Source organism: Myotis daubentonii, chromosome 8 (genome assembly GCF_963259705.1).
Source record: "Myotis daubentonii chromosome 8, mMyoDau2.1, whole genome shotgun sequence".
Classification (NCBI taxonomy): domain Eukaryota; kingdom Metazoa; phylum Chordata; class Mammalia; order Chiroptera; family Vespertilionidae; genus Myotis; species Myotis daubentonii.
The window spans coordinates 16431902-16444455 of record NC_081847.1 but is presented as its reverse complement, the minus strand read 5'-3'; the positions used below and the strand labels follow the sequence as shown (position 1 = coordinate 16444455).

The window sequence follows — 12554 nt, the reverse complement described above, 5'->3', positions numbered from 1 at the left end:
TTGTTTCTAGCACTTATCTCCCCAGCCTTTTATTGTAAAAATTTCAAGTACATACAAAAAATTAAAAGAATTGTCCTAATGAACATTCATGCTGCAGTCTGAATGTATTCCTCCCAAATTCATTTGTTGAAATCCGAATCCCCCAAAGTGATGGTATGGTAGACGAGGCCTTTGAGAGGTGCTTTAAGTCATAAGAGAGGAACTCCTATAAATGGGATTAATGCCTTCTAAAAGACTTCAGAGAGCTCCCAGCCCCTTCCTCCATGTGAGGACACAGTGAGAAGGCGCTGGCTGGCAACCAGGAAGAGGGCCCTCAGCAGAAGGTGCCGTGCTAGTGCCTTGATCTTGGACTTCTCAGCCTCCAGAACTATGAGCAACATTTCTGTTGTGTATAATCCACCAGTCAGGGTGTTTTGTTATAGCAGCCTGAATGGACTAACACAACTTCTATGCTCTCTACCTAGATGCGGTACTTTTAAATATTTTGCCATACTTGCTTTGTGTGTGTGTGTGTATTTTTGAAACTAAGCAGCAGACACAATGACATTTCTCCCCTAATGGACATTCTCCTACATAATCATAATACCATTTTTATCACATCAAGAAAATTAATAATGATTCCATAATATCACTTAATATCCAGTCAATATTTAAATTTCCCCAGTTCCAGACCAGGAGCCAACCATGGTTCACACATTACATTGGTTATTTTGTTTTTGTGTTTTTTTTCCATAACACTGGCTTTTGAAGAAGGGTAGGCTTGTAGAAGGACTCACATTCTGAATTTAACTGGTTATTTCTTTGAGGCATCATTTAGCTAGTATGTGTGTATTACATGCCGTTGAGTGGCTCCAACCCCACATTATGAGTGAGTGATGTCCACAGTGTCCTGTCCTCAAAAGCCCTTCTTAGCTCCTGTAGACTCATGTCTGTGGTTTCCTTTAAGGAGTTAATCCATCTCATATCTGGTCTTTCTCTTTTCTTGCTGCCTTCTATGTTTTCCAGCATTATTGTCTTTTCCAAAAAACCTACCTTTTCATGAAATAAATAAACTTTTATAGCATCTCCCATATTTCCTGTAAACTAGAAATTCAGTCTAGACAAGCACTGCCTACTAGAACTTTCTGTAGTGATAGAAATGTTCTCTATATAATGATGCTGTCCAATACAGTAGCCACTAGCCATACCTGGCCATTGAATAGTACTTAAAATGTGACGCCCAGGACTGAATTTTTAATTAATCAGCCACAGCTGAGGTTATAGCCTTCTGCATCCCATCAGGAGGCTAATCATCTATGATATCAGGTGGTCCTACCTGAGTGAGGCTGACATTGATGCCTTGGTTAAGATGCCAATCTCTAGCTCTCTCTATTGTAAGGTACATTTTCCTCTGTAAATTAGTAAATAAATCTATGGGGTGACGGTTTGACATCATGGGAATATCTTATTCGTCAACAGCCTTTTAACTTAGTGATTTTGAGATCTATTAACGATGCCTGAATCAGTCATAAGGGAGGTTTTGCAATGGTGATTTTCTAATTTTATCTTGTACTTCTATAATTATTGATTTCTTGTTATAACCGAATGTGAGAAGGAGAAATTTGAAGGGAAGAATTATCCTTATCAATATTATCAATATTTTTATATTGAGAGCATCCATTGTATAAAATAGGATATGTAAAAAAAACATGTATATAATGCACTACTAAAGAATAACAGTAAAAGGGACCATCTTAAAGAAAGAATGATACATTGTATTTATAGAAATATGTAAAGCTTTATTCATAAACAATGAATATATAGATTTTACTTTTTGAATTTTGGATAAGGCATGTCTTTTTTAAATATATTTTATTGATTTTTTTACAGAGAGGAAGGGAGAAGGATAGAAAGTTAGAAACATCGATAAGAGAGAAACATCGATCAGCTGCCTCCTGCACACCCCCCACTGGGGATGTGCCCGCAACCAAGGTACATGCCCTTGACCGGAATCGAACCTGGGACCCTTCAGTCTGCAGGCTGACACTCTATCCACTGAACCAAACCGGTTAGGGCCATGCCTTTTTTAAAAAAAAATAAAAATCTGCTGATAGCATAAAAGAGCAGATCGTGTAGCTACAGTCAGGAGAGATGTTGAGTTCCATGGAGAACTGTATTTTGGCAGTCACCCAAGTCCACATGCTTTATCAGTGTGTACTCATGAAACCAGGCAGTGATACCACTTAGCTTAGCAAGCTGTAGGCAGAGTTTTAGAGTAGAGGATGTGTGTCTTTGGCATCTTCTCATTTCTTTCTGGCTCTTCCTTTTGTGCCACTGTTGAGTAGAGGCCTTAGGTATGCTAGAACTTGTCTCCTCTTAATCCTGCCCACGCAGGTATCAGATCTTTATCTCCTTTGCTGACTGACCTTGTATAAATTTCAGTAGGAAGTTGTTCTGATTAGCACGTTTATAGTGTATTGCCCACATACCTCAACATGCCACTGATAGGGTATTTCCCCTTGAATATAGTTCTTGTACATGAACTTCTAATTAACTGGTAGAATTTCTGAAAGTGAAACAAAATGAAGCAGTGTGGGAGAAGTGGGGATTTTGCCCAAATTATTTAAAGTGAATTGCTCCCTCTTTGTAAGACTGAGCCCACTTTATTATATAATGGTAAATTTTTTAAATGGACTAAAAGCTTAAAAAACACACCTTTCAGCTGATTTTATGAATTATGCTACTTTATTTTGGGGGCCAGTAATAATTTTCAGGACTTTTTAAGCCTTTCATGTAGTTTTGAAAATCAAGTGCTGTGACTATACTGCCACTTGTCAGATGGATAAAGAGGCTGAGTAAACTCAGTTCCAGAATGTAAATAGTAGTATTAGTAATGCTGTGAAGACTGCGTCCTTTTCTCCCTTTCTGTCCCCCTGTTCCCCACAGTGGCCACTTTTATAGAAGGACCCAAGTTGGTCCTTAGAGCAGTTTCCTTTGCGTGCCCCTTGCCATTGCCTGAGATTGGGTCCACCCCAATGTTTACCCTGAGACAGGGGTTTAAATGTAAGTGGAAACTTTGGGAAGTGCAAGGAATGTCAGTAACAAGTAGGGAAGTGAGTCAGGGCAGCGCAGGTAACTGGAACAGGGCACATTATTAAGCCAACCACTGCAGTTGGCACCTGGAACTTAATACCTCAGAGAAACTGGCAAATGGTTCAAAGCATTTGGGATATGCATACATTGGCTTCCAAGTGTCATTGATTGAGGACTGATGAGGGAGGAGTTCAGGTAATGGAGAATCAACCATGTGCTCCTGTGGGCAGAGCAGCCTCCCCAGGTTCTGAGGAAACTTGGGCAAGAGAGAAGGATTCTGGGACTTTGGAGCTCCCAGAAAGGTCCCAGGGACCTGCATGGAGCATTGCCAGCATCTGCTTTAGCCTTCCACATTCCAGTGCCAGCCATGGACAGACATATCAGGGCACTCAGGGAAGGTCCCCAAGCATGGAGGTCATCACCTGGTTATGTCTCTCCTCTGCCTAACATCCTTGAGTGCTCAGCTTTTTCAAGACAAAGACCAGAGGCTGGTCTCTGCCTGCTTCAGTCTCCCGACACACACATATTCTGTGTGTGTGTCTCTCTCTCACACAAATGCAGACATATACACATTTCTGTCCCCTTCTACCCTCTCTCCATCCCCATCTTTTTATCCTATCTCTGCCCTCTCCCCTGTTCTTGTCTCCCTCTCTTCCCAGTGCCCACCCATTTCCCATTCCTGTTTTCTCCATATTCCCCATCTCTTTCCCTCTATATCTATCACCCCCAATGTCTTCCCACTGTTTCTCTCTATTTTTATCTCCCACACATGTGTGCACACATTCTTTTACACACACTCATTCACTTATACACACCCATAGAATTTTAAAGATGCTGAACAATGTGCATTTCCTTGAAAGTACCACATTATCTCCTACATCCTTCAACTAGAAGGCCTCTCTCCCTCTTTCTTGTATTAGGTCTGTGTCATAATTATCTCAGTAAGCACTACCTCCATGGTATTATAATTTTTCATGCATCTGTTCTTTTAGCTCACTATGAGCTCCATGTCATCATTTTAGTACTCAGTATCTGACCCAGAGTGTGGCACATAATAAGCACTCGGTAAGCACTGGGACTCCCTACCTGATTGAAAATTAATTCTTCTATTTATCCGTGTTCTCTTATGGACCATGAACAACTACATAAGAAGTACTGTGGTATTTTTTTTTCTGGTCTTTGGAACTGTATAGTAATTCTCAGTTATAATATTGAATAGATATTTAAGATAAAATTTGAGGAAAATTTGAGCTCTCATTCAGTTACTGCTAAGCATTGTGACAGCCCTCTAGGCAGAGCATGACCTTCAGCTTCATGAAGGACAAAATCTGTAGGAAAGCCCATTTTTTATCTGCCAAAGTGTCTTGCCCATTAATATGAACTAATTGAACAAATAAATGTTCCTCCATATCTTTTGGTTTAGCATCTAAGAGGAAGCCTGGAAAAAAGTAGGAGAAAAACAAAAGATAGTGAATCTTAGTTCCACCTTTCATATTCACATGAGTCAAGTCTGACAGTTTATGTAACTCTCTGTACCCATTCTTCAAGGAGGTCAGCCCAAGCTGATCTTAAATGTCTATTCAGTTTTGTAACTGAGAATTACTGTACAATTCCAAAGACCAATGAAAAAAAAAAACTATGAAAAAAAAGGTAATGGTGGTAGCACTTTCATACAAGTAGTAATACGATGAGGAAATATTGAAGGAATGTGAGTGAAAATACAGAAGAGGAAACATAATGGAAAAGGGATGTGTTGTAAGAATAAAAAGATATCCCAGAGACCTGAAAGATCTGCCAGAACCTTCTTCTTCTCTTCCCATGACCAAAGAGCATCATCAACAGGTTTCATTAATTGAATAGAAGTGCAGAGTAAGGAAGTGAATAGAAAGGTCCTCCTAAATTTAGGTGGGCAGCACCAAGCCCAGTGCTGTGAAGCAATACAGTAACAGAACAAGTTACCTGATGGGTTAATTCAATGCTCTTGGGTTTATTAAAATAGATTTCTCCCAGGGGAGTTAGGGAATTATCCTTAGAGAAGCTCTGGACTAGCAGATGTTCCTGTGTCATGGGTAGTTTGGCCCCTGGAGCAGCAGATCTGACTATGAGGAATCTAGGCCACATGGCAAGAAGAGAACAGGGTTGGGAGTCTGCACCAGAGAGAAAGGATGCAGGTAAGCCCTGATGTATTGTGGAAATAGGAGAAACATATGAGATCTGATCATAGGAGAAATTGGTAATAAAACATGAAAGACTGGTAGTTGGAGAGACAGATGCATGCAGAGACACATGCTCTTCTATTTTATTAGACATTTTTTTAGCTGGGAAAGTCTTGGAAAGATTCACCTATACAGTGTTTTCCAAACTTAAAAAGAAAAAAAGCACAACTTTTAAACATAGTGAAACCCTTTGTTTAAAGTAGAACTAGGGGACTTATTGCCCCTGCAGAGCATGTTTGAAAACCCCTGCTCTCCAGTGTTCAGGGGGTAGATTGTATAGATAATAAACAAGTATCGTATATATAAATACAAGGCAAAGAAAGAGAGTAGAGCAGTTTTAGGTGGAAATCCATGGTCGTAGGTGGTGCAGAGTTCCAGTTTGTATCAATGACCAGTTTGTCATAGTAGCATTTTTTTCAAATATATTGTACAGTATTTATTTGAGTCATTAGTTTAGGAAAGTACCTATAGTTCAGTAAATTTTTCAGATTCATTGAGAACAATCTAAGTTGGACTCTTTAAGATACTTTCCTTATGAAGCCCTAATGCGATATTCACTTTTTTGCATCAGCAAAATGAATTGAATAATACTCTTATGTTCCCGTGCGAACATGCTCTGTCTTTGGAAGATATGGCTCTAAAACGACCCCATAATGAGGAAATCAGGTGCAATGCCCAGTGCGTGTTGGTAACTGATCTCAAAGAGCAGAAGAAACATTTGTAGTCACCGGAACAAAGAATTTCTGCTTAACCTCTGATTACTTAATAAATCTGTTTACTTTGTAATCCACCCCACATCCCCCCTTTTAAATATTTTTATTTGCATTTATTTATCTATTTATTTTTATTTATTTATTTTAATGGAATTTATTGAGGTGACGTGGGTTCCCAAAACCATACACAAAACCAAGTGTACAGCTCAATAAAACATCATCTGCACATTGCATTGTACACCCATCGCTCCAAGCAGTCTCTTTGCATCCCCATTTTCCCCACCTTTGCCCACCTCCACCTAGCCCCCACCCCTTTTTTCCCTCTGGCTATCACCACACTGTTGTTGTGTCTATGGGTTATGTGTGTGTGTGTGTGTGTGTGTGTGTGTGTGTGTTTGTTTGTTTATTTTTTTGCTAATCCCTTCACCGTCTTTCATCCATTCCCCCACTCCCCTCCCCTCTGACAGTTGTCGTTCCTTTTTAAAGATACTTTGCCTTGGAATCTGGATACTTCGCTTGTTGAAGGTTCATGGGTTAAAAATTAAATATCTCTGTGTTCAAAGGAGTAGATATAGAACCGAGAGATATAAAATGTACTTTCTTAATTGTTCATTTTATTGTTTGTTCTGGCCTTATGAGACTTTTATTTACTTCGGTATCTATTTAGATAATTACTGCCATGTATCATGTTAATAACATTCTGATAGAGAAAACCACAATTCTTCCTGAACTGTTATTAACAAAAAGGCAGTATATAATACCTCTTAAGATATTCTGAGGGAAACAAGTCAACTTTGGTTATTATTATTTGTTGATTTTTGGTGTGTCAAAACAAAGCCCTGGTCTACTTTATGTTCAGAGGTGTGTTTGTAATTGCAGTCCATCACTGCATAATTTAGAAAATGTTCTGACACCTGTGATGGACCATGTTCAGTGACTTTTTTAGACTTTAATGACTAAGAAAAAGTCATTTTATGATGGAATCACTTTCATTAATTATAGTGTGCTAATGATGCAGTCATCTTTATGCAGTTATTAGTGCCAGAGCAAACTTGATTCCTATGGTGCCGATCATTGATGTCTACAGTGCATTTTTATTCATAGAAAACAGATTTAGTATTAAGTTGATAATCTAGCAAATAATTTACTCTGTTGCTGTTACTAGTAGGACGGGCCATGATATGTAGATATACAGATAAGTAAGATTGATTTTGTTTCCTTTGTTCAGGACAAAACTTTACAGAGAAAACACTGTCGGATATTACTTTCATAATAAAGTAAATGGATTTTCATGATAGGTTAGTATATCAAGGTCTTATTCCCTAAATTGATGAAAGGCTAAGTAAAAATCCATCAATTTTTATTTTATTTAAAAACATATAACAATAGAATTCAGCTTTTTTATGTGCTATTTGTGAAATTGTCTTCTAAGATAAGTTGACTTTCTTAGCAATATCAGTTTTACTTTCTACTTCACTGTTCCTTCTATTCTGTAAAGACTGAAAAAGAGAGAAAGGTGCTAGTTGTAATAATATCCACACACAAAAATCAAACTTTGTTTATATTTAGATTGAATATGAGGCTCAATTTAAGAAGATGCAGCTACTTTCAAAAGATAGCCTGGGAATAAAAGGTGAACTGAAAAATGAAGACACAGAAAAGGTAACAAATTAAAATGTTAAAGTTTCTGTTAACTGAGCATTTTTGGAGTATTCATCTTTTAAGATATTGTTTTTAAAAAATCATCTTATTACAAAGATATTTTTGAGTAAACCTTAAGTGATTATTTGAAGACTTTTGCTTATAGACGATTGCTTTAATGTCTAATTCAGTTAAATTTGCTGAAAGACAGGCATGGTGAGTATAAAACAGATTCCAAAGAAAACCTCAGTGTTGTTAGGAGGTGAAATTGTGTTTTTCTAGATAATGTTTTATAGCTGCTTTTTTCTTAGTTCCAGAAACATTTTAAATGAAAAAGTAAACAAAATGTGACATTTGCTTCTTTTTTTGTATCTATAATTTTGTACATTTTAACCTTTCACAGATAAAGTGGAAAGAAAGGATTGCATATCTAAGCAACAGACAAAAAGACTGGAAAGGAATACTTAAATAAATTCTGCTATGTATCTGCCATAATGCAGGCTTCTAATCCTCCCGCCTATCTCCATATAAATGATTCTGTTCAAGACCATAGATGTTTTCTTCACTAAAAGCAGTAAAGCTCTTTTAGATGAAATGTCTAAAAACATCTTGTAATAACTTGGAGCATGCTGGCAAGAGTAGTCACTTGTGACTATGTGTGAAACCCCCTCAGCCAGTCGATATTGTAATAAGCAAAAATGGTAGCATCACTCCATTATTCAGAAAAGCCAACAGCGTGCTTGTTCCTTAGGCTGCAGCATTCATTAAGAAAAGCTTACTGGGCTGAAAGCTGGAAACAGATGATAACGGGATATGATTTTCATATTTAATGCTTTCCTTGGAAGAGTATGTGTGCTACAGATTGATAGAAGAATCAACTGCTACTTTACTAAAAGACTTTCAGGTTTGCCCTATAGCTACCGATGGAATCATTCAGCCAAGAAATTAACTTTTTCTTCTTTTACCTGCTTTATATATCTGCTAAGCAGGCTGCCTGGCTGCCAGTAAATGTTATTATGCAGTTAACTGTTTGGTATTTAAGACTCTTATCAGAAAAGAAACAGAGGCCACACTATTTTGTTTTTATAGTAGGAGGAAGGTTTTAGTTTTCCTTTTTATTTCTGTGCATTAGCAGGCATTAATCTGAGTTTATAGGAAGTTTTCGTTTTCCTTCCCAAAGATTAAAAAGTTAAAAAACCTAGAATTTGGCACATTCTTTAAGCTATAAGATACAAAACACCAAGCTCCAGTAACCCTGACCTATATAAAAAGGCCTTTAATGATAAATGATTTCTATGACATTAAATGTATGTCAAAGATGGTATGATGTGATGTGATAGACTTATAAACCATTCAGGTAGTGTTTGTGTTTGACATTTGGTCATGAAATAATTGATGTGTTGTTAATCTATAAATTGGTTTATCTTCCTATGCCATTCCTGATAGACACATTCTTAGTGCAGCAGTGTCAGTGGTACTTAAGTACAACAAGAGACTTTTATTTTTCTATTTTACAACTGATTCCTTACTTTCCATATAGTTATGTAGTCTCCTTTTCAGTCATATTTAAAATTAGGGTAGAGATATATCGCTGACAACTCCTTAAAAAATTACATAGAATAATTAGAAGAGAAGTTTTTCCTTTATACTGAAAAGTGTCATCTCCTTAAAAGCTTTGACTGTATGTAAGAATCAAGTAGGTAATATTTTGAGAAATTTATATCTTGCCTTTTTCAGTTTCCCATTGATGTTCCATCAGTTAAAAGATAAATACTTTTCAGCAAAATCATGAGTTGGTTAATCCTTATTAAGTGATACTAATTCCAGGAGAGTTCCTTATCATGAGTTATGTTGTTTCTCAGTGGAAATCTGCACTCCACTTCTTTAGGAGTCGAATGAATTAGTCTCTGCCCAGAGTCACTGGTCTCCAGAGACTGGCCTGAAGCAGAGTATAGTGATAGTCTTACTGGTTGAAGCCAGTAAATAGTTTTTGAGCAAGTGTTCTGTTTGAGAAGCCACAGTAGGCCCTTCAGTGAATGCCACAATACTTGCCCTTCCGGTGCATTCCACAATGTGCTATTCTTTCTAAGGCGTGGGATAGTGTGTATAGGAGCAGACATGAGATACGTGGAGAAAGAACATATTCCTCCGCTGAAATGAATAATCCATGGCTTGATAGAGGAGGTGATGTTTGATCTGCTGGCATGAAGGCTGGGTAGTGAAGGAATTGCACATCGTATAGTGGAGTGATAGGAAGGAGAGAGAAAGTGAATGAGAAGGGGAAAAGGAAACAAGTCATTTCAGCAATAGGAAGACAAATTTTGCGGAAAACACTGTTTCTTTTCTCCCTCTGATAGTATAAGGGATTACAGAAGCTGCCACAGAACAAGTATTGATTTCTTGTTCTTTGGAAGACTTTCTAAACTTTTTAAACTTATATTCTATTAAATACTGTATTATTAGAAAAAGACAGTCTTTTTCATACAGTGTGAAAATAATGTGTGTGTGCCTAGAACTTTTTGGAAAGGAATCTGGCAATAACTATCACAGTTAAATAAATATGCACATAGCTTATTTTAGCAATTCCTCTTTTGGTAATCATCTAGAAATAAAAGCTCCAGTTAATTTAATAGTGTTAATCCAGTAAGACAATTTAAATGTGTGAAGAAGGAATGGACAGGTGGTTAATGCATTTTAAGAAGAAGGAGCCTGCCTGTGGATGAGATTGCTCTTCTAATTGTGGTGGACTATGAGTTGCTTCTATCCTTACTAAAATCTCTCAGAATTAGAAAATGGAGTTGGAGTTCTGTCTCTCTGATGTAGATCTGCACATTATTTTTGTGAACAGGGAATGATAAGAGATGCATTTATATCCCGAGCCACCCTGTTTGGGAATTTGGGAGAATAAATAGGGCATTTTAAATTGCACTGTAAAAGAAAGGGCTCTTGTCTTGCTATTCTGTGACATTTGCTAAGCATCTGTTCTTCACTTGAAAATCATGACTTAACTTTGTATTGTTTTGATCAAAGCAGTGGTTTAGGCCTAGGGGTGTTGGGAAAAGGTTGATACTAGGGCAGTGATGGCGAACCTATGACACACGTGTCAGAGGTGACATGCGAACTCATTTTTTTTGGTTGATTTTTCTTTGTTAAATGGAATTTAAATATATAAAATAAATAGCAAAAATACAAGTCTTTGTTTTACTATGGTTGCAAATATAAAAAAATTTCTATATGTGACACGGCACCAGAGTTAAGTTAGGGTTTTTCAAAATGCTGGCACGCCGAGCTCAAAAAGTTCGCCATCACTGTACTAGGGTGTGTGTGTATATATTTTTTGGAAATCACCTACTCGTCCAATTTAGGGATGTTGAATTTCTCTTGAAACTTCTATCTGCTTTTCTCCTACACTTCTCATGTACACTACATGGACTTGATTTTATGTATCAGGTACAAGTTTCATTTAGAGTCTATTTAGTAGATCTGAGTTTGTATTGGTTGAACTTAGTAAGAAATTAGAAATAGACTTCAGATTCATTGTTGGGGATTTTTATGTTGCTGTTGTTTCAAAAAAGCTATGGTGCCCAGCGTGTGTGGCTCAATGTTTGAGCATCAACCTATGCACCAGGAGGTCTCTGGTTTGATTCCTGGTCAAGGCACATGCCTGGGTATGGGCTCTATCCTCAGTGGGGGTTGTGCAGGAGGCAGCCAGTCGATGTTGATGTTTCCCTCTCATTGGTGTTTCTATCTCTCCCTTTCCTTTTTTCTCTCTCTAAAAATCAATAAAAACATTTTTTTTAAAAGCTGTGTTTCAGTAACACAATTTGAATTTTGTGGGAAACAGTTTATTGTCTTCACTATCTGATAAACATAGACAGAGAACCCCCTGAAGGCTGGGTGCCTTTGAAGCCCTAGCAAAGGTCGGAGCTAGGCACCACCTCTGTTTGTCGAGACAGTGGTAGCTGAAACTACTCCCCCATTTATTATTATGTAAATCCTTGCTGATGGGCTAGTCTGCCTGTTGCAGGGGGTCACCTGCCTAAGGGCTATGGTATGGGTGCATCCCAGATCAATAAAAGCTTGGTGAGGCCTGAGCACGGGTGGAAGTCCTTCCCCTTGAGTTGGACTTGCCCGCCTGGTCCCCCAATATTTCCAAATTATCTCTTGTCTTTTCACTTTCATTTGTGTGCGGCTCTGCTTCCAGTTCCTAAACCCTGACCCACGCGGGACGTGGGAAGGAAACACTCAACAGAATTTAACTCATTCAGTTTTTAATATTGTAGCATAAGGGGGTAGAACACTGTAGTCCTCATATCTGGGTTTGAATCCTGGGACTGGGAACAGATTATTCAACCTTGCTAAGTCTTACAAGAGTGGGGATAATGATAATGGTTGTTTTGACTGTTAAAATAGGTAATGGGTATAAATCTGCTTGACACCTAGTAATTGGTTGACAAATGTTCACTAACCCTGTTGCTACTTTCACCACCATCACTGTCATCACCATCTTTGTTCTCCACTTGGGTAGCCATACTCTGGTGCTGGCTTTTTACCAGTTATCCAGGATAGTGGAAAGGGCTGTGGGCACATAGAGGCTACCTATGAATTAAAGAAATGGGAGGTAAAGCCACCTGCTAGTAACAACTCATAATAGGTTGATTTTATAGTTACATGTTCTTCAAAATAACTTATAGGACATAACTTTTGAAGCCTAAATTTAATGGATCCATTTTAAAACTTAGGTAGTTTCAACAACTATTGGATTTTATGGCCAGAAATGCCTCTTTTTGGTTTTAATTGTGAAAATTAAGTAATCTATTACAGTGACAAAAATGAAGAGTTGAAAATCACATTGGCATGGTGTTCTTAGTCAGCTGGGGCTGCCATAACAAAATAACACAGATTGGGTGGC

At 37.8% G+C, this 12554-nt stretch overlaps 1 protein-coding gene across 7 annotated transcripts in view; it reads left to right on the top strand.

Moving 5' to 3' along the window:
- The window catches only part of KIZ (kizuna centrosomal protein), a 119014-nt gene that overhangs the window by 13939 nt on the left and 92521 nt on the right, over window positions 1-12554 (top strand). For 6 of the 7 annotated variants that reach the window (XR_009454018.1, XM_059705409.1, XM_059705407.1 and 3 more), the window contains one exon: window positions 7571-7663. The exons of the other annotated variant lie outside the window; for it this stretch is intronic. Coding sequence is in view for 5 of the 6 variants with exons in the window: in XM_059705409.1 (XP_059561392.1) it covers window positions 7571-7663 (93 nt within the window). In the remaining variant the exon portion in view is untranslated. The remainder of the gene's footprint in view (window positions 1-7570; window positions 7664-12554) is intronic. 7 annotated transcript variants of the gene reach the window in all.